The sequence below is a fragment of the Elephantulus edwardii genome, unplaced genomic scaffold (assembly GCF_000299155.1).
Source record: "Elephantulus edwardii isolate Elephantulus edwardi_28Jun2011 unplaced genomic scaffold, EleEdw1.0 scaffold00103, whole genome shotgun sequence".
In the NCBI taxonomy this organism is placed as follows: Eukaryota; Metazoa; Chordata; class Mammalia; order Macroscelidea; family Macroscelididae; genus Elephantulus; species Elephantulus edwardii.
This window is the reverse complement of record NW_006399853.1, coordinates 4412360-4434659: the sequence shown is the minus strand read 5'-3', so window position 1 is coordinate 4434659 and position 22300 is coordinate 4412360. Positions and strand designations below refer to the sequence as shown.

The window sequence follows — 22300 nt, the reverse complement described above, 5'->3', positions numbered from 1 at the left end:
TGTGCATATATATGCTTGGATGTCAGTTCTGCCTCTATTCTTAAAATATTTCTCCAGGGGAGAAAGAGACCTGATAGTCTACACCATGGAGATCTACAGCCTGGAAACCCTGAGGCTGTTCTACCCTGCCTTTCAGGGTTGCTGGGAGTTGTAATTATCTCAGTAACAAGCAACAAATATTTGTAACATTATACTAAAATCAAGATCACATATTTTTAGTGGTGATTTGTTTTTTTTTAAAAAATATTCTGGCAAGGGTCCCATGAAGAGCAGAACCTTTAATCTTTAATAAAAATTAACAAATTGTGACTTAGCTGATGATTTTATGTCTTTTTTACAAGTGGATTAGCCAGTTGTATTAGCATTTGAATGTTATATTCAGAGTTATTATGAATGAAAATTTATCTAGTGACCTCTGGTGGCCTAGCGGTAAGAAGCTGTGCTGCAATTCCAAAGGAACATTGTTCAAATCCACCAGCTTCTCTGTGGAAGAAGGACGGCAATCTCCTCCCATGCAAATCACTACCTCTGAAAACACACTGGAGGGTCCAGTTATGGGTTTGTTCCAACTCGACAGCACTTAACAACAATATAGGTAGATGAGAGGAAAAAAAGTCAGTACACCTTTCCTTACAGTATGTCACATTTTAACATATCACTATAGAGAGAAAACTCAAATTATGTGCATACTGGTAGTTAACTATGAATATTCTGTTGACAGTCTAGAATGAGGATTTCAAAGTTTTGTTTGTTCAAAACAATTACCAGTTCTCAAAATGTTTACTTTGCCATATGACACCACACTTGGTCTCACTAGCCAATTACCACCCATCTTACGGGTTTTATCCACGGTGGACAGTGTTTGGTGGAGCTCCCAGATTAAGGCATTTGAAGCAGGAGAGGCATCCACTTCCTAAACAACATGGCTCTGGAAACTCTATCTGAGAAACAACGATAGTTAGAGACTTCAGGTCTTTTGATCATAGGGTCACAATGAGTTGTCCTCGACTCAATGGCAAACTACTACTGGGATTAAAAATGGCCTTTCCTGGTCAGAATATCTACTTGATCCAGGCTCTTTTAACTCTAAGTTTGAGTCATCACTAATTAGACATTCAAAGGTATGTATCAGAGGAACATTACTCAGTTATCTCAAGTAATAACATCATTATAACTGGGAGACGTTAAATAGATGTGAAAACAACACATGACTAATTTATTTAAAAAAAAAAAACAACCCTAATTAGTCACCATATATTCCTTAGGAATGCTGTATCCTTGCCCTTAGCATCTTCTAGGAAAAAAACACATTTATTTCTTTCCCAGTAAAGTAACCTACATTTTCAGCCAAGAAATTAGATACCATAAATGAAACAAACAACATTAAGGTATTACTTTTATTAAATAAAAAAAGTTACACTGTGATTCTGATACACCATTTCAACAATGACTTCCGCTTGTCTAAGGGCAGCGGGGTTCCCATGCCTCTTTCACAGAGTCATCTGAATTTAGCTGAAGAAGATAATAGGGTACATTTTTCATATTTCCCTAGATCTGTTCACTGTAAAGGACTTCAGAGCATGAGGGTAAAATGAAGCAGATATTAAAGAACGTTTTCAGATACCGACAATAATTTCCCTTCGAAATGGGGAGAAGTTTGACTGTTGCACAAGGTTTTGTAATAACATTGATGGAAAAGAATTTCTATGTGTGTGTAACCCTAAAAGAATTGGGTGAAAAAAAAAACCAAACATTACCTATAATGGTAAAGAGCAAATCCTCTGGAAAGGGTGAACAAAAATACAAGTGCAAACATTCACAAACACATCTTTAAACGGCTCTCTCTGATATGGTCTGGGCTCTGCGTGAGAATGAATACATCTACCTCCAAAAGATGGGAGGACTGTGGGCAAAAATAAGACAAGCAAAGTGTGGGGAGAGGGAAACAACCACGGCAAAGAGGCAAAAATTTGAGAACGTTATTTTTTTTCTTTTCTTTTTTACAAAAAGAGGACAGTCCCTGGAGTGTGGAGAGTGGTCCTCAGCAGGAACACTCCTACTCTGGTATCTGGGGGGGCTTGGACGCAGATTCCGGCCACTCGTACACGTCCGGAAGCAGGGACTCGTATTCACTTCGCCACAGTCTCTCTCGAACATACTTGGCCTTGTCTTCAGGCTCCGGGTGTCGGAAAGCCATCTTCTTAGCATAGAGGTATTCTATGACCTGAAAAAGAAACGAGAGGACTGTGCAGGTACCAAGCTGCAACCCAACAGTGGGAAGTACAACTCCGTGAACACTGAAGAATGGCATTTTCTAACATATGAGACACAACACTACCTTGTCTTATTTCAGAACATTCAGAAGCCACAGAAGGTTGAAAAGATAGAGGTACCTTCTGTTTTTTGAACAGCTCTTTTACAAAAGACCTACTGGTTTTGCTGTTAGAATGAGATCCTAAAAGGAATTTTGCTTTTATGGACAAAAGTAAAAAAGAAACTCTAGCATTTGGTATTTGTTTTGCAGTGAGCTGTTAAAGAGACAGTGAGAGCGAGAGTGATGTCACCAGGCTCCTTCTGTGGGAATGACACTCAACATCAGGCCACCAGAGCCATGAGCTGTACCTGTGAACATTGCATGTTGGGGTGATTTCAGGTTTTATGTGCTATTTGGTATGAGGCAAAGAGCATTATTAGCATTTCTCTCCTCAACCTGATGAACACCTTAAAGTTTTGTTTCTCAGTATAGCGGACCCACATGGGTAGCCCAGGTTTAGATTATTTTAAGTGAGAAAAGCACTGCGCTAGGCCAAGCACACAAACAGGCAGAGGTAACTACAGGTGCATGTGCGAGTATCTGCACCTCTGTGTCTACAGTGAAAAAAGACGAGATGACAGCAGACTCAAAGTATTAATGTAGCTTCTATTGTTGTTGATTGCCTGAGTCAAGCAAGACTCACAGCAACCTGATGAACAAAAGGCCTGAAGCCGCTCCGTAACTACTGACATTTATCAAAGTTCACAGGGATTCTGGAGGCATGTTATTTAGGAAGTGGATGCCACTCCTGCTTCCAAGAGCTAATATTACAGCAGTGAAAATACAGTGACCTAAAATGTCTTTGCATTCTTCTAAATGCCACCATTTACAGCTAATAAACTCGAACTAGTTCTATAGTAACAAAATCATGACACTGTATGGGAAGAAATCAATTGCTACTTACTTTAATGGCAATGTTAACAGAAACCTCCTGAATATTAGCAAGTGGAGGGTAGAGTCTCCCCTGGGATAGTTCCTTGTCTGTCAGTTGACCTGACAGTGCCTGCAGTGAAAAAAAGGACATTTTACTTTTGTTTGTTTAATCCTTCAGCACAATAAGGACATGATAAAATGGAAAGAGGGCTGGGAGAACACAGACCAGTACAGGTTATATAATTCTCTTTATTTGTTGCAGGAATATATTTAAACCACTGCAGGAATACCAGAATAAAGAATTAATCAGATTTTTTAAAGAGTAAGGAGTCCCGGCACCACAGTAGGTAAGAGCTGAGCTACTAAGTGAAAGGTGGTTCTTGTCATGTATCAAGTCAGAACTGACTCATGGTTGACCCTCCAGTAGGTTTTCAGAGGCAGTAAATCTCATAAAGGGATCTCTGGTGGCCTAGTGGTTAGGAGGTGTGCTGCCATCCCAAAGGCACGCAGTTCAAATCCACCAGTTGCTCTGTGGGAGAAAGATGGGCAGGCAGTCTCCTCTCATGTGATTTCCTGCCTCTGAAAACCTGCTGGAGTGTGTCAGCTATAAGTTGGTTCCAACTCAACGGCACACAATGGCAACAACACACCACATGGGAGGAGACTGCCCATGTTGTGGAGCAGCTGGTGGATTTGAACCGTATGCCTTTGGGGCTGCTGCCCAGCTTCTTACCATGAGGCCACAGAGCTCCCTATCTGAAAGATTAGTGGTTAGAATATAGTAGCTTCTCCAAGGAAGAAAAATGACGCCATCAGCTCTGGTTAAGATTTACCACTTCAGGGGGGAAAAAACCCCCAAACCTATGGAGGGTTACCAGGAACCAGAATCATCCTGGCTGCAGTGGGTTTGATTTTCTAAAAATATATAGTCTTGGGGGAGCTTTGGTGCCCTAGTGGCAAGAAGCTGCACTGCAATGCCAGAGGCTTCAAATCCACCAGATGCTCTGCCGGAGGAGGGACAACAATCTCCTCCTGTACCAGTCAGATCCGATTTGACGGTACACACACACAAAAGTAATAATAATAATAAAAAAATACAGTATCCTTAATATACACTGGGCTTGGGAAAGTGGTTCACAACAGCTACTATGAAAACAGATTAATATTTGTTCTTCAGAACCATATCTTAAAGTTTAGAACTCAAAGCAGTCAGCATTCTGCACAAACCAGTACTTTTTTAATAAAAAAAAGCAAAGGGGCATACTTTCTTTCTTTTTAATTTTATATTTTTTTGTGAGTGTGTGTACCGTCAAATTGGATCTGACGGTACAGTAGGAGATTGCCTCTCCTTCTCCAGCAGAGCATATGGTGGATTCGAACCACAAATTTCTAGGATTGCAGTGCAGCTTCTTGCCACTAGGCCACCAGAGCTCCCTGGGGCCTACTTTATGCGGTCATAATTTGTGACCTCACATAAAGATAAGTACAGTGTGGGTTATACGTTTGAAGAGATTCATAGCTTATGATAAAAAAAGTCAGATAATTAAAAAAAGCAACAAATCTCTAACATCTTTTCATTTATAAGACACATTGAATACATGCTCTCTAAAAACCATTTCTCTTTATAAAAACAATCAAATGGTCTTTGAAACATTTACCTTTGCAGCTTCTAGGAAAACTGTGTCACAAATATGCCGTGTGCCACTGAGAATAACAGCCAACGCCACTCCTAGGACACATTTCACACAGTCATTAGTAAAGCCATTTATCAGGTTACAAAAATATGAAAGCAATCAAAGAGATTCCTAGATTCAAGCACTGAACGGTAAACCACTGCCACCTTGAAAACTCTCCCACAAGCTAGGAACCATGAGAAAGAAAGAAAGTAAATCTAACAGTGGAAATAGGTCTGAATAATCACACCTAACTGTCCTTTGATGTAAGGAATCATTTTAAAATATCAAATGGCTTTTCTCACCCCTTCTCTATTTATCTAAGCTTCAAATGCACACAATCCTTCGAGATTTATTAGAAAGGATGGCTGTTCCATGCCCATCTCCACTTCTTGTTCTACAGGTAAGTATTTGTAATTCTTCCAGCTGAGAATTTTCCTATTTGTCTCACTCCCTCTAACATGCTTATATTTCTTCTGCAGGATGAATTTGTTCCACAGATTCTTTCTTGCTGTATCTTCTGAGAAAATGTACTATCATATGTACTCTTTCACATTTCTACCTCTCTTTCTTCCCAATTTAGGGGACTATTTTGGTTCAATCATATTTGCTCTTTATATTATGACTTCATAAATGCTATTTATTCATCACTGAGTATCACATCATAGTTGTTTTTCCGTTTCTGCACAGTATTGTTGTCTTAGAAGTTACTTTACTTTTCCTTTCCTTAACATTATTTTGCCCTGAAACTTCCATTCAGCTGTCTAAATCTTCTAGTATTTGAGCTACTTCACGTGCTCTTTAGTTTCACCCTCTAAAATAAGTCTTGTCTCTCCTGAAGCATCCTGTACAGCCTAACTGCTCACCATTCCAGATATGCAACTGTCATTCTAGAAAACTCCCTTTATGATTTCCTAAATTTCACCTATTCAGTTTTTGCATTTTCTCTTTATAATAGGGTATATTCTCCCATAAATTTTGAAAAACACTACATGGGAGATACAGATTTTTAGAAATTTCTTCCCTAAATATCTTTCTTTTAATTTTTTTCCTACTTATGTGATAGTCTGAGTTCAGAACTCTAGGTTGGAAATGATGTTTCTTCAGGATTGTGAAGCATTACTTCCAAAAGCTTGTAGCTTCCAGGGTTGTTGGTGAGAAGCCCAGGGCTAATCTGATTCCACCCCTTTGAAGACATTATCTTTACGTTTCATCTCTGGAGGTATGTATGTCCTTAATATTCTAAAATTTTGAATGATGTGCCCTGAAATGTGCTATTTTTGCTTACTATGAGCTCAAGGAACTCGATTTCTGGGACTTGAGTCTTTCCATTTTGGGAAATGTTCTTAAGTTTATAAATTCCCTGTCTCTGAAAATTTTAATCTTTTGATACTGTACTTCCTGGAACTAGGGAGGATAGAAGGAGAATTGACGCCTTTGAGCTGTGGTGCTGGAGAAGAGTATTGAGTGTACCCTGGACTGCCAAGAAAACAGATTCATCCTGGAGAGGGTTAAACCAGGCTGCTCCTTGGAGGCAAGGATTCTGGGGCTTCGTCTGACATACTTTGGACATGTTGTAAGGAGGGACGGGTCCTTGGAGAGGGACATCATGCTTGGGAGGGTGGAGGGACAGCGCAGGAGGGGAAGACCCTCTATGAGATGGATTAATTCGGTGAGTGGGGCAATGGGGGTAGGTGTGTCAGAGGCGGTGCGGTTGGCACAGGACAGAGCAGGGTTTAGGGCTGTTGTACATAGGGAGGCTATGAGTTGCAAGCGACTCGACGACACATAACAACAACAACTTCTTCCTGGAACAGTTCTGTAATGTTGTTGTTCTTTAAGAATTTTTCTATTTCCTGTTCTTCACTCTATTTCTAAGTGATTACATTAACAATGTCTTCTAATTCTTCTACTATGATTTTTTATTTTTAAAATCCACACATTTCATTTTCAGGAGCTCATTTTTGTTTTCTAAAACAAATTTTTTTTTTTTGCAGAATTCTGTCTTATTTCAGGGGTACAATATTTTCTTTTGTCCACTACTGATAGGTTTCCCCCCCCTTCTAAACTTTTTCCCTACACATAATCCAAGATTCTCCCCCAACCCCTCCTAAATATGTATTTTTCTGTTTGGGACTCTTTAATGCAGTTAGTCCTATTAAGAACGTCCAGAGAGATCTGGGAGATTAATGCAACCTTAAGAAAAAAAGTTGATACTAAAAAGAGAATAATTATGAAATAATAAAAAGTTATTTGGAATAAAAAAAATTGCAAACCAACTGTTTTGATGGCATTTCATAGTAAGTATTCATTGTCAATTTCTTGTGGTGTAATACTAGTATGTTAAAAAAGTACTAATTCTTAAAGAGATACATACTGAAGTACTTATGAATTAAATTATATGATATTTCTGATTTGCTTTAAAATAACCTCATGAAGATGGGGACAGGTGGCAGGATCTACAGATTAAATGTGGCTGGCAACAATAACGGCAAAGATTAGAAGATGGCATTTCATAAAACTATTTCTCTACTTTTGCACACATAAAAAATTCCTAAAGAGAAAAAAAATGATGAAGCAAGCACAAGAAATAGGAATAAACTCGTCTAGTTTCATAAATGTAAACACTGAAATGAGGAAAAGGAGTTCTGGGAACCCTCTGTTTCACCACTAACTGAAAGTTCAGTAGCTTGAAGCCGCCAGCTGCTCCTTGGACTAAAGAACCGTCTCTTCCAGTTAAGATGTACAGCCTGGGAAACCCGATGAAGTGTCACCACTGAACTGCGACTGACCTGCTAGCGGCATGTTAGGTTTCAGTTTTATGAAGAAAAATCTACTATTTATAAAAGAGTCTCTCTGACAGCAGACCTTCTCATCAACAACACCGGATACTAAAGGTGAATACTTTGAAAGGTCTAAAGATGATGCTTTTGAATTTACAATTTCTACCTGACTAAAGTATCAAGTGAGAGGATAAAATAAGGATACTTTAAAGATAAGTACAAATAAAGAAAAACAAGAGTTAGAGATTGTTTAGCATGGGTGAAAGAACACAAACAACAGTAACAGATAAGAAACAGTTTAGGGGAGCTCTGGTTGCCTAGTGGCAAGAAGCTGCACTGCAATCCCAGAGATATGCGGTTCAAATCCACCAGATGCTCTGCTGGAGAAGGAGGGGCAATCTCCTCCTGTACCAGTCAGATCTGATTTGATGGTACACACAAATACACAAAATAATTAAAAAAAAAAAACAAACCAAAAAAACCCCCAAACAACCCACAAAACATTAAAGAAACAGTTTGCTGTGACACAGTATCAAGAGATGAAGACAACAGACAGGAAATAAAAAGAGGATTCATATTCCTGGCTTTCAAGAATTTATTGAGTGTCAAAAATTCAGTACTGTAAAATGGGATACTCTATTCATCAAAAAGAGCATAGAGAAGACCTAACTATGGCTTTCTGTTTTCAGATTCACCCATAAACCAAGCACAAGAAAGCAACAGAACACATGTAAATGTCACAAAGAAGAAAGCTTTGTGCAGAGGAAGCGTCAACCAGCAGAAGCCCGAGGTGGGATGAGGAGACAGAAGAATCAAAAATATCAGTGTTTTCTCCGTGCCCTTTAGCAAGCACATAAAAACGGCCTTTAACAGCTTGCAAAAATTCTTTCATTAAGTATATTATATAAAAGCTGTAATAATAAACATTGAGCAATGGAGAGGTAAAACAAATAGAAGAATAATAGATAACTTCTATTTTTTATTTTTAGAGACTTGTTTTTACTGAGATTTTAATGAAAGTTTATAGAGAACATGGATTTCTATTCATTCATGTTGCACATTTTCCTCCCTACTCACCACCCCCCACCCCAGTTAGCTTTTCTCTTCGGGGGAAAAAAAAATGCTTCATACCCCCTCCCTCAGTCTACTTTGCTATGCAGCTCTTATTCTGGACTGTTGTCAGACAAATAATACCCAACCATATATTCTTTTTAAACAGTTCTTTCTCTCATCTGTTACAATGCAGCTTACATTATTTATCCCCTTTTCTTGGTTTCTCCCCAACCTCCATGTCAATCCTGTTTCACAAAAGTGGCATTATGTAGTATTTGTAACTGAGATATTTCAGTCAGCAAAATGTCCTCCAGGGTCACACATTTTGTTTATTTCATGAGTTTCTTGTTTTTCAGTGCTGCATAGTATTCCATTGGGTGAATATACCAAAGCTTCTCTATCCATTCATTTGCTGATGGGCACTTGAGTTCTTCCCATCTCTTTGCTATTGTGAACAATGCAGCAATAAACACAGACGTGCACATGACTTCTATTTCATAGTGGGAAATTCATACTACGAAATATCATAGACTCCAGAGTTGATGACTCAAGATAAACCTCACCTGACATCAGCCTCTCTTCTTTTGCATTTTATAAACCACATACTATATTATTTCAATAACAAAACCCAAGCTTAAGTAACAAGAAATAAATCTGCAGGAGAAACAAAGCAAGTATGATCTTACTGCATCCCCTGTACTTTCACATGAAAAGTCTATAAATACTGTAGCACATTTTGACCTTAATTTCTAAAGAACTTCCCAAAGTATTCTTTGATAACCATTATGTTCTAACAGTAGGGGTGGTATTTACCTGGAAAAATATATGCATTGTTCCCTTGACCTGGCATAAAGACTTGCCCATCACTGAGTTTCACTGGCCCAAATGGACTGCCACTTGCAAACAAACACCGTCCCTGTTAATGAAATGAAATTATCTTAATGGCATTTTATGTGAATAGAAAATTAAGGTGAATTCATAAAAAATAAATCCTCTAGTAAAGCAGAACAATATATTCCTTGAAAATAAGACACAATGTTTCACACTAATCATCCTTTCATGAAAACTGTTTCATTAGAATGAGTTTTGTCTTATGCACAGTACACATGCAAATAAACTTCAAACTGTTAATCAGTACAATTAAACAATCCTGAAAACACTTCCACCTCCACTAAAAATATTATATTGTACCTGGTCAATAAATACTACCAAAGATTGATGTCAGCATCTGTGAATAAAGGGGGAACATAAAAAAGGAAACTCCTGTTGCTGTCGTTAGGTGCCATCGAGTCAAGTACGACTCATAGCGACCCTATCAAAAAGATCTGAACCCAGTCCTGCACCATCCTGACACTTCCTGACTCACAAGAGCCCATTGCCCCAGTCACCCTGTTAATCTACCTGGTCAAGGGTTTTCACTGACCCTCAACCCTTCCTGTTATCATGTCCCTCTCCAAGCAATAACTCCTCTGAACGACATGTCCAAAGTAGGTGGGGCGAAACTACTAGATTTCATTGTATACTTGTTATTTTTGGCTATCAGTTGTTTTATATGTATTAAATCAGTTGATTTGGTCCTTGGAAAGCTATCACTAAAAACAGCTCATGGATTTTAAAAAAACAGCAAGAGAGAAAAAAAACCAAACCAAAAACAACAAACCAACCCCTAAGGGTGATAAGTGCCGAATACTTTAAAAAGAAAAAAATAAATCACACATTAATGTTGTAGTGGTTAAACCTTGAATCTAGATTCTTTTTTATTTTAAGGCCCACAGTCTTTCTATTATGCTACAATGCCGCCCTGATTAGACAATTTATAAATTAGAAATATGGTAGAACCACATTATTATCCCAGACCAAAAAAAAAACCCTCCAACAACCCAAACATCAAAAACAATGCACACTTTATGTTGAAGACAATCAAGTCTCTGAATCTGCTGTCCTGACTGGTTCTTTACATCCATTGCAAATGAGTCAATTCCAATTCATGATGATCATGGAGGCCAGAGCAGAATTTCTAGAGTTTCCAAGGCTGACAAATACACTGAGTTAGCACGCCGAGTGTCTCCCAGGCAGCATTTTTTGTCTTAAACAGCTGACCGTTGGGTTAGTAGCTGCATTCTTTAACACCAAGAGAGCTCTTTGGCGCTCTTCAGTGACACGGAACACATATAACGAGCTCATTCAGTATTTCTAAGAAATAGATGCTCAGGCAACTGAAACGTACCCGAAACCTAATTAACATTAATTAATTAATTAAACCTAATTAAACCTTTGTTAACATGTAGGTTTTTTTCCTCAAATGCCTCCCATTAAGAAAAAAGATACAGTGCTTGCTGAAGGCTGTCTGTGGTCAACATAAATCTATATATTAAAAATTTTTGGTCTTTGAAGATTACAGTTAGGCCATGGTTAACACTATATGTTACTGTATAATGATAATTATGTCATTTAAGAAAACAATAATTCTTTCTGGGGTAGCATAAATTTTAACAGCTTTAGAAGTTACAGACAACACAGCACTTTAAGGGAGGAAAGTCAAGTTCACTTCTTGTCCTGTTATTAAATTTGGAGATTTACAAAGAAATCTTGGAGGTGGGCCCTCTAGAACAAGAAGGATCCTCTGCAGTTCACTGTCTCATGGTCAACCCTTTCTCTCCAGAATAAACTCACAGCAGAAACACGGCCAAATCTCGACACTAGCATTCTCTGACCTACTCTTAGTTCTGTTTTTGATTGGTATGGTTAATGAATTGACCGTTTTAGCGCTCTTGTTGTTTTTTTAAAAACCCCAACTTCCCACTTAAAAAAGCCCCAAAACCAAACCATCCACACAAACTAAACAGCAGAGGGTGCTAGAGGAACACCAAGATTTCTGGACTGAAAATGAGGGAGAGTTTAGGACACCATTAGGATTGCAAGTATACCAGAGTGTATGCCACAGAGGAAGACTGTTATTAAACTATGACACAATGTTTTATCATTTTTTTTAAGACCCAGCATAATTTAAAATTACAAAAAAGTGAGAAACCTGCATCTCAGCAGTGATGAAGTGTGGGATAGCAGACCAGTCTCTACAGGAAGTTTTTATTCTTTTCAATGACGGACATTTATTGTAACCACAGTAATTCTAGAAATAAGATTCTTTTTTTTTTTTTTAAAGTACTTTTTCAAATTGATTTGCTTACAAAGTTTGTATACAATTTTTTTTCACACTAATCTTTTTTTTTTTTTTTTTAGAAATAAGATTCTTAAAATACCTGACTAGCCTTTTAGTGACATGCACTGCTTAACATATTTAAAATCATGGCTTTAGAAACACTGTGTATACTGAAAAATAATCACTGTTAAGACTAAGGTTTAATTTTGGGGAAGGCAATGTGTTCGTAATTTGGCATGTCTGTAACGGAAATATTACAAGTGGATAGTTTTAACAGAAATTTCTCCTCTCATACTTGAAGAGGGGGGAGGCAGACTGTGTGTGCGTTCTCGGGAGATCTCCACGTGTCTTCTTGTTAGGGGCCGTCAAGTACCCCAGCTGACTCGAACCCTGCGCTATCCTGTCCTGGCTTCACTCTCTGTGACACACTAGAGCCCACTGCAGCAGTCACCGTGTCAATCCATCTCTTGGCGGGGTGTCTTCCTCTCTTTCACTGACACTTTGTCTTTCCAAGCATGGCATTCCTTTCCAAGGAACAGCTTCCTCTAGCTGCATGTCCAAAGTAGGAAAGACGAAGGTTTGCCACCTTTGCCTCCAAAGAGCACTGTGGCTGCACTGTTCCCAAGACGTATCCGTTTGCTCTTTGGCCAGATGGTCAGTGATCCTCTCCAACACCACATCTCAAATGCATCAATTCTTATCCTGTCATCCCGAGTCACTGTTCAGCTCTCATTGTTGTCTCGGCAGTAACCATCTCAGCAGTAACCTTCTCCTGGATCTTGGAAGTTCACCAACAGGAACGCTGGGTACAAAGGACGTGTTTGGCCTTGGGCTCTTCCTTCTTGGTGGCACACAGGTCTCCTTGATCTGCTCCCTTTTATGTCTCAAAATAGATCCACTCAAGATACAGCCTATCCCTGCGGGCTGTACCCTGCCTCACTACCGTAACACAGTAACCCTGCCTGTTCGGCAGCACAGAGGTTAGGATTTCCAGCACTTTGGGGAACTGCATCAGATCACAGACGGGAGGGAATTACGTCATACCGAGAATCATGGCCTCACCAAGAGGACACATTTCTGGGGGATGCTAGCCGAGCCATCGCAGGCAACAAGCATTTATTAGTTATAAGTAGTAAGACTGCTGAGTAAGATGAGGGTAATTAAGCTGGAAGTCAAACTGTGTTTTGGTAAAATGGTTAAGACAGAATACTAAAGAGATGGATTTAAAAAGGATATATAAAACTTTATATGCTGACGTGCCAGATGACTTTAGAAACATTTCAAAGACTGTTGGAGATTCAGTACTTAAAATGATAAACAAAAGCAGCACCGTAATGGTAAAAATATGATGTGACTAGCACTGAGTGATAACACAGATGGGGAAGTTCTCTCTCTTATACTTAACAGACATTGCCAGGAGAGGCTATTCCTTGGAAAGGAACATCATGCTAGGAAAGGTGGAGGGTCAGTGAAAGAAAGGAAGACTCCAAATGAGAGGGACTGACAGATAGACTGGTCATGGGCTCGAGTGTGTCAGAGGTGATGAGGATGGCACAGGATAGAACAGGGTTCAGGTCTGTTGTGTATAGGGTTGCTATGAGTCAACAACAACATATTTATCTCAACAAAAATTTTTTAACAATGCGATAAAAGGATACTAGATATAGCAAGAGTATAAGCAGCGTGTTCAGAAAGTTCTGAGAGTGCCTTGTACTGGCAATGGTCTCCTAGGTTTTATTATCAATTCCCCCTCTGGTAACAGAGGAACACTGGAAAGAAAAAAAAAGAAAAGATTTTTAAAGGGAGCAGATCATTCCCAAGATAATGAGAAATTGGGGGTGAGCCTGAGTCGCAAAGTATTGGGAGTCTCATCATGTTAAAGAGAAAACTAAGAATGAAGAGCGTGGGTCAACGCCCCAAGGCTTTTGCACCTCAAGGAGCCAAGTCTAAAGAAAAAAGGTGATTGGATCAAGCTGTTCTGCCAGAGTTTGCTGATGTGCAGGAGGAAAGATGTGAGAACTAATAACTAAACCAGAAAATCAACCCTCAAACCGGGTAACAGGAAAAGACTTACAGAGAGCTGAGATACCAGAAACAACTGAAGAGTAACTTAAAAAGGATTATGTATCAGGAACTCAAGAAATCAAATGATGAGATAAAAGTTTCAGCACAAACAGAAAGCTGTACAAAAGGATCTAAAAAGTGTCAAGTGACTTAAAATTCTAAGGCAGTTGTCATACGATTATATTTTTAAAGAATCTTTTCTTTTTCAAGATATTTAACAAAATATTACAAGGAAATGATACAGTATCTGAGATCTGCTTCAAAATATTCTAGATGGGGGGATAGAGAAGAAGGACAGGAGCTGAGCTGACTGGTTTTGAGGCTGATGACCAGGACACAGGAGTTTATTAGTTTTCTACCGTAGTTCACCTTGGAATTTTCTTTCTTTTTTTTAAAGAGGAGAAACAGAAACATTTGTGACAAATGTATGAATCATTCTGAAGGGCATGATCTCACAATTATAAATACTGGGTTTACTGTAAACAGGTCTATACATATCACTTCAAGAACAGCTCAAGATCATTTACAAGAATATGGAATACTGGGAAGGTCACAAATACATCTCTAGAATGGTAGGAAAAGCAGCTGTTCTAACAGCATCTAAGACAACTATCTGATGACGAAAAAAAAAAATGGCCATAATGAAGACAAACACGGGTGGTGAAGATACAATTGAAGAAAGTAAAATTTCATAAAACACTGCAAGAAAGCTAGATGTATTTCTAAAAAAAACCACCCTCAAAAAAGGCAAAGGAGTAAAACACAAAAAAGAAAAAATGTATTATTTCTCTAATACACAGTTTTAAGTATTATATTACTTATGATTATAAAATTAATAATATATTACTAAATTAGTATAAAAAGAAAGGGAATTTTTGAAAGAGAAAGGTGTAATAAATGAAATGAGACCCTAACATCAGAGCCTCACAGCTGGAAGCAGGGTCTGTGGACTGGAAGACAGGCGTGGAGAAAATCAGCCGGCTGACATACGGCTGGAGCAGCCTTAGGAGCCCCTCTCCCCCTCCCGTTCCTCCCACTGGAGTCCCAGAAGAGGACAGAGAGAACGTGGCCAAACAGACACGCTGGCCAGGACATCGAGCCAGATTCAGGGCATCAGAATCCCCACACGGAAGGAATAAACACAAAGAAAAGGAGACCTAGTTCTTTGACAGTAAAAACTGCTCATACTTACAACTTCAATTCCAGATATTTATCAGAAGGAAAACATAAGTCAGAAAACAACAGAGTCAGAACCGCCCCTGAGCTGACCCTCCAGTGGGTTTTCAGAGGCAGTTAATCACACAGAAGGAGACTGTCCATCCTTCTCCGGTGGAGCAGCAGGTGGCTTCGAACCGCGTGCCTTCAGGACTGCAGAACAGCCTCTTGCCACTAGGCCACCAGAGCTCCACAAATATACTAAATAACTATATATAAATAACATACATAAGTAACTATACACAGTAAAAATGTCCTTCAAAATGAAGGCAAAAATAAATTTATAGGCACACAACTGAAGAGACTTCATCTGACTGGATCTAGAAGTAGCACAACCAATAATTCATATTTACTTTGATTTCCCATGGATGCATGTTGTAATCTATAGGGTAACCACCCTATGTAAGAATGTACAATTAACAAGCTTTAGCGGGAAAAGAATATACAAATACATCGTGAATATCTGGATGAATACCTCTGTAAGTGTGTATGCTTCCTCAGCCGTGCACTCAGCCTTTGCCGTAGGATTGCTTAACGCAAATATGACCGGCCTTTCGTTGATAGAGGCCATGGCTTTGATGACATCAGGAGTAAAAAGTCGGCCAGCACCTGCAACTCCTGTAATAGAGGAGGACGACAAGAGCGCCGTTACTACTGGTCTATTAAAGCAATTCTTAACAACAGCATTTCTACAACAGGTGTCCCCTAACCAAGGGAAGTGCCCTTTACAAAGAAAGATTTCGTTTGCTGAGATAATGCTATGGGGATATAATCTCAAGTCCGGAAGTGAAAAACAGTAGAATGTGGAAAGATTTCATTTAAATAGTGTTTATTATAGATTCAAAGTGAGTTATGGAAAATTAGCAGGGGGAAGAGTCTACGACCAGATCCATTACTCTAATTAAGATAAATCTTCCATCTCAAATGTTAGCCTTCTAAACTCTGTGGCACTTATTTCGAGATAACAGGGATTAGAAGGGATCTTCAGTTAACTTGTTAGCCCACTGTTTTGCTTGATGATACAGTTCATTTCAAAAACCATATACTAAATTCCTATAGTATCTCAGGCCATAAAAACAAGTACAATGCAGACAGTTTACAGCTGAAAAAAAAAACCAAACAATTGAAGATTCCAAAAGCTGTTTGTAGTAGGACAGAACTCCAGAATCACCCCATAGGGATGTGTCCCAGAAGCACAGCTGGAAGGAAGAATTCTTTACCCAGGTGGGAATTCAGGGACATTTCAGGAGTTCACTTATCCATTTCACCCAGTCAGGACACTTAAATACAGGGGAAAAAAGAATTTTTTAATTCAAATTTGAAAACTGCTATGTGACTGTTGTTGTTGGGTACCAATGAATTGGAAACCGACACTTAGCTGACCCTCCAGTGGGTTTTCAGAGTCGGTAAACTGTGTAGAAAGAGAGTGCCCATCTTTCTCCCATAGAGCAACTGGTGGATTCAAACTGCATGCCTTTGGGATTGCAGAGTAGTTTCTTACCACTAGGCCACCAGAGCTCCCTATGTTATGTGACAGAGGAGAAAGAACCCAACAAACACACACCCAGCTGAGGAGAGACCTAGATTTCAGCACGACTGAAACTGGCTATACAAAATTCTCACAAATATGGGGCAAGCTCCTTGTATTTCTAGATTCACTGTGTTTCTTTACATGAGGATATGTGAAGAAATTCTTAAGGATCCATGAGTTCTGACAGAATATGAAAAATTGGTTCTGTCATTTCCTTGATTCTGAGGAGGTGGGGAAGTCAGTGGAAGAGTCTTAGGTTTCCACAGTGAGTTTTGGGGAAAAAGGACTATATGATCTTTATGGTTTCTTCTTAGCTCCAAATACAGACACATGTTCCTGACTGACTGGAACTGAGTGGTCCTGACTGTGTTACTATGTAATGTTCAACATGGATCTACTTAAGAGGCCCTGGTGGTGCAGTGGTCTAGTACTAAGCTGGTAACTGAAAGGTCTGGACCCACCAGTCACTTTTCAGGATAAACGTCCAAGGACATTTAGTCTTGGAAACTCTAGGGGGCAGTTTGACTCTGTCCTTTAAGTGTTACCAGAAGTCGGAGTTGATGTAACAGAAAGTTCATTTTAGGGAGCTCTGGTGGTCTACTGGCAAGAAGCTGCACTGCAATCCCAGAAGTGCGTGGTCTGAATCCACCAGGTGCTCTGCTGGAGAAGGAGGGACAATCTCCTCCTGTACCAGTCAGATCTGATTTGACGGTACACACACACACACAAAAAGAATAATAATAAAAAATTTAAGAAAGGTTCAGTTTAAGAAATATGGTCATCTATGAATCTTAAATGAGATGGATAAAATTACAAGAAATATTACAGATTAAAATCCTATACAGCTGTGTTATTAGGTATCGCTGAGAGACTCATGACCCGTAGCAACCCCATGAACAACAGATCCGAACCCTGTCCTATCCTGTGCCATCCTCATTATCTGATACATCACGCTCATCTCATTGCTTGCAGTCACTGTCTCAATCCACCTCGTTAAGGATCTTCCTTTTTTTCCCCACTAACTCTACACTTTTCCAAGCATGCTGTTCCTTCCCAAGGAATAGCCTCCTTACATGAGACAAAGCTTCAACATCCTTGCCTTCAAGTAGCCTGGCTGTACTTTTCCCAAGACATTTTGGCAGTCCATGCGTTATTTAGTACTCTTCTCCAGCACCACAACTCAAAGGTATCAATTCTTCTGTTACCCTTATTCATTTCCCGGCTCTCAGGTGAATAGCAAATGACTAAAAAGACCATGGTCTGAATCAGGCACAACTTAGTTTTCAAACTAACATCATTGTTACTCAGTAATTTGAAGAGGTCCCTGACAATGGACTTGCCCAGTGCAATAGGTCTCCTGATCTCCTGAATGCTAGCACCAAGCGTGCAGAATGCAGATCCCGGTAAGATGAAATCATTGACAATAATAATCTTTTTTCCATTTGTCATGATGCTGCTTATCAGTCCAGTGGGGAAGATTTTTGTCTTCTTGATGTTGAGCTACAATTCATACTGAAGACATTATAATCTTTGATCCATAATCTAAAATCCTATGGCAATAGAGAAAGTTAGGAAGTTGTTTCCAAAGACTTTTACTTTTGCTGAAGACCTCACACTATACTGGCACAAAGACCAGACCATGTGCATAATGCCTGACTCTCACAAAGCAGTAAAAAGTTTTCAGTTTTACTGTCAATGAGGACTTCCCATATACAAGTCTTTCAAATGACTTTGGTCTTTGTCTCAAGGTTTTGACCCAATAATTATTCTCTAACTCTCTCAATGCCATTAAGTCAGAAATGACTCATAACTGACCCTCCAGCAAGTGTTTAGAGGCTGTAAATCACAGGGAAGGAGATTACTGGTGGATTCAAACCACTGGCCTTTGGGTTAGTCATGCAACTCCTTAACCATTGGGCCACCAGAGCATCCAAGTCATAGCAGGGCTTAGGAAATACAAGACACATCCCTTAACTTTGATGCAGCCTAATCAGAAGCCATCACAGGAAACTTACCAGATACGCTCAAAGAGGGATAAAATCTGTCACTTCATTTTCTGTAATCCTACATAGTAGTCACGACTGGAAGACATACATTTTAAATACATAAAATTACTTACTGATAACGTTACTCACCAATTATAGCTGAAGGCTTAAGCACATTTACTGCATCTTCGAAAGTGTTAGGTATGCTCTCTGGAGCACAGTGAGCAAAAGGTTCCTGGTGGCTATCTATTCTAGATTTCCGCTCCTGAATTTATGGATAAAATACACAAATGTATATTGAGGGTTAATGGAAAAGATACCATTGAGTCACACTGGATACACCAACTTTTAATTTCAATTTATTTTCTCTTCAACTGCATCTTTCAACTTTGTATTCATAGTGTAAACCCAAATAAAATCCATAAAGCAAATCCCATAAACACCTAGAAACTTTCTTAAGAAAAACACTTCAAACTCACTGCTGTCAAGTTGGTTCCGACTTACAGTGACCCACTGTTGGGTTTCTGAGACTAGAAATCTTAAAATGATGGCCCGTCTTTGTCCTGGAGAGTGGCTGGCTGGTGGATTTGAACTGGTGGAGAGACACAGCCCTCTGATCAGCAGTGTAACACACCACAGAGCGCTCAAGCCACCAGAGCAACTAAAAAACTCACTTACTCTGTGAATTCACCCTGTACCCAGTAGGGCACAAAGGTCTGCAATGTGTTTTCTACACTAGACGCGTTCTGGAATTTTTAATTTTTAATATTTTGGAAATGAAAGATAGTAAAACATTGTCCTCTCCTCCCTCAATGGGCATCACACAATTGTACAAACACTGTGAACAGTCACACCAAACACATATGGTTAAGACTATAAACAGCTTCACACTAATTCAGGTTGAGTTTACCAACAGAGAAGCAATAGGGCATTATGATCTCAAAAAGATTCAAGAATTTTCAGTCAACTATCAGATGTACTGCCAGAAATCAAAGTTAATGTCCACCAAGTTTCAGGAAGATTAAATATCATTTGTTCAACAGATCTTTGATTTTTTTGAATCAGAAGACAAAGCAAGAATGAGTAAGTCTGATTATAACACAGAGATTTTGATCCAAACAGAAAACAAGTCTTTTTTTAAAGACTTAAGTTTGAGACTGGAGGATTTTTGTTTAAAAAAATACACCTATTGCATAAGAGTTGATTCAGAGTTGCAGCTCTGTGGGACACAGCAGAACCACCTATAGAACCATCTAGAGCGCAGGACTGTTGTAAAGCTTCCAGAAAGCAGACAGCCTCAACTTCCTCACAGAGCAGCTAATCAGTTCAAACCACTGATCATTACTTGGTTAGCAGATGAAATGTTTTTAACTATAGTACCACCAGGATTCCTAAAAGTATACAGACACTCATGACTTGTCTTTCTCTTGTTCGGTAGCTGGTGGACTTGAACCAAACACCTTTCAGTTAGCAGTATGACACATAGTGCACCACCAGAGCTCCTTAAGAATATGTAAAATCTAAAACTCAAAAACTCTGTGTTGTCAATTTGGAACAAATTTCCTAGCTGACCCCCCCCGGGTTCTGAACACTGTAAATCCCACAGGAAGAGATGACGTTAATGCCTGAGCGGCCTGGCCTTTGGATTAGCAGTGCAACTCTCTCCCAATTAGGCCACGAGGGCTAAATAAATAAAAATAAATGGGAAGGTGTCTACTGGTACAATGTAGGTAGTCCATTTAAATGGAAAAAAAAATTAAGAGAGAAAAGTATTTTTAAAAATTCAACTCAAAATATTATAGCAACATTCTTTTGCTTTTTCAAGTCTAAAATGTCTTACCTTAACTAATAAACCAAATTTGTCAAACATCCAGATTTTCTTTTGAGCCTCTTCTTCTGAAAGGCCATTTTCCATCATAGACATAACTATAAGGTTTGCAATTCCAAGGGCAGCCTGTCCAAAGAAATCCCACACATTCAGAAAATGACAACACTCCACAGTATTGGAGTCACTTTACTTATTAATATCATGTATCACAAGGAATATTCTTTCCTTATAAATGACACAAACACTGGTTGTAGGATATTCTCTCTAAATTAATTTCTAAATGTCTCTAAATTAAATTCTAGTAATTTAACGAAATGTTACCTCTCCGGCTCCAAGAAATAAGATTTTGTGTTCTGAAATAGGTTTGTCAATGACTTTTTGTACAGCAAGAAGGCCGGCCAGAGCTACTGCGGCTGTACCTGTAAGAGAAACACGTAATTTAAAAATAACAAATGGACATATTAAAAAATAGTTTAAAAGCAGAAACTAACCCTTCAAGTATTCCTTTTTGCTTTACCTTGGATATCATCATTGAAGGTACAATATTTTTCTCTGTATTTTCTCAAGAACCTGAATGCATTATGGTTTCCAAAGTCTTCAAACTGAATAAGTGTGTTCCGGCCATATCTAAAAACAAAAAGTCCCATAATAATTATCACTATTAAGCAGATTTTCTAATATTCTTTATGACAGCATTTTAAAATAATGTATCACGTTGGAGTAATTAAAGGTCCTTCCAGGTCTTACAAAGCGTAAGGGCAAAATAGACATGTCCATGACTCATGTAAAACACATTCATGAATGCTAAAAATGTGCACAGCACCATACTGGGGTCTCATGTGATATAAATTTGTGCAAACTATTTCCAAGTACTTGTGAGGCTACCCAACACATATACACAGGAAACATCTTTCTAAAAAGAGAGAGGCTCTGTCCTGAAGTCATACACACACACACACACACACACACACACACACATTCTAATTACATTAATAGTCACAGTACAGAGGAAAGTACATATTAAATAAATGGTTACAAAATAATGGCTTAAAAAAAAAAGACAGGACTTTTTTTGGTGTCTCAAAGAAGAGGGGAAAAAAGCTGCAAGTGAAATAAGGTATGTCATGAGCACTCTGAATTTTCAAGTCTGACTACATACTTGAGGGTTTGGATTACAGGACAAGGGTAAGATGGTTAAGGCCGGCTGGGCCCAGATAAGGGAGACTCTTGAATGGCAATCAGGGAATGGGGACTCTAGCCTTCATTCCATGTTAGAATCTCTTTAGGAAGAGCCCATCAATGATGTGAGACACTACTGTGGGGCAGGAGGAAGACACTAGAGGCAGTAAGGACACCACCATGATACAAGGACAAGGAACTCTGAAGCAGAAGCCTTAGAAAGAAGAAGGGAAAAGTGGGAGACATTAAAATAGAACGTGATGTTGGGGACAAACAGGGAACTGAGAGAGAAGCTGTTGGGAAGCCAGGGGAGCTGAATGGTTGAGATGAAACTGTCCGAGGTATGTAAGTGAGAACGAGAAAAGGCCGATGGTCATTTCAGGGAAAAGGAAAGTTCAGTTTTATACGTACCAACTACTTCTTTTTTTTTAAAAAAAAATTTATTTTATTATTTTGTGTGCGCGGACTGTCAAATCAGATCTGACTGGTACAGGAGGAGATTGTTACTCCTTCTCCAGCAGAGCTTCTGGTGGATTTGAACTGTGTACCTCTGGGATTGCAGTGCAGCTTCTTGTCACCAGGCCACCAGAGCTCCCTAATGTACCAACTTATTTCTTAAAAAAGGAGGAAAGCGAAGGGGGG

At 39.0% G+C, this 22300-nt stretch overlaps 1 protein-coding gene across 2 annotated transcripts in view; it reads right to left on the bottom strand.

Annotated features, from left to right (window-relative positions):
• Positions 1-2056: 2056 nt before the first annotated feature.
• Positions 2057-22300, bottom strand: part of ME2 (malic enzyme 2, NAD(+)-dependent, mitochondrial) — a 37927-nt gene continuing 17683 nt past the window's right edge. Inside the window, exons 7-15 of one of the 2 annotated variants that reach the window (XM_006891712.1) lie at positions 20997-21049; positions 20801-20898; positions 20492-20605; positions 18802-18916; positions 15611-15753; positions 9510-9612; positions 4846-4916; positions 3219-3317; positions 2057-2224 (exon numbers count right to left, since the gene is read on the bottom strand). In XM_006891712.1, coding sequence (XP_006891774.1) covers positions 2057-2224; positions 3219-3317; positions 4846-4916; positions 9510-9612; positions 15611-15753; positions 18802-18916; positions 20492-20605; positions 20801-20898; positions 20997-21049 — 964 coding nt within the window. The remainder of the gene's footprint in view (positions 2225-3218; positions 3318-4845; positions 4917-9509; positions 9613-15610; positions 15754-18801; positions 18917-20491; positions 20606-20800; positions 20899-20996; positions 21050-22300) is intronic. The other variant, XM_006891713.1, reaches the window with a different exon arrangement.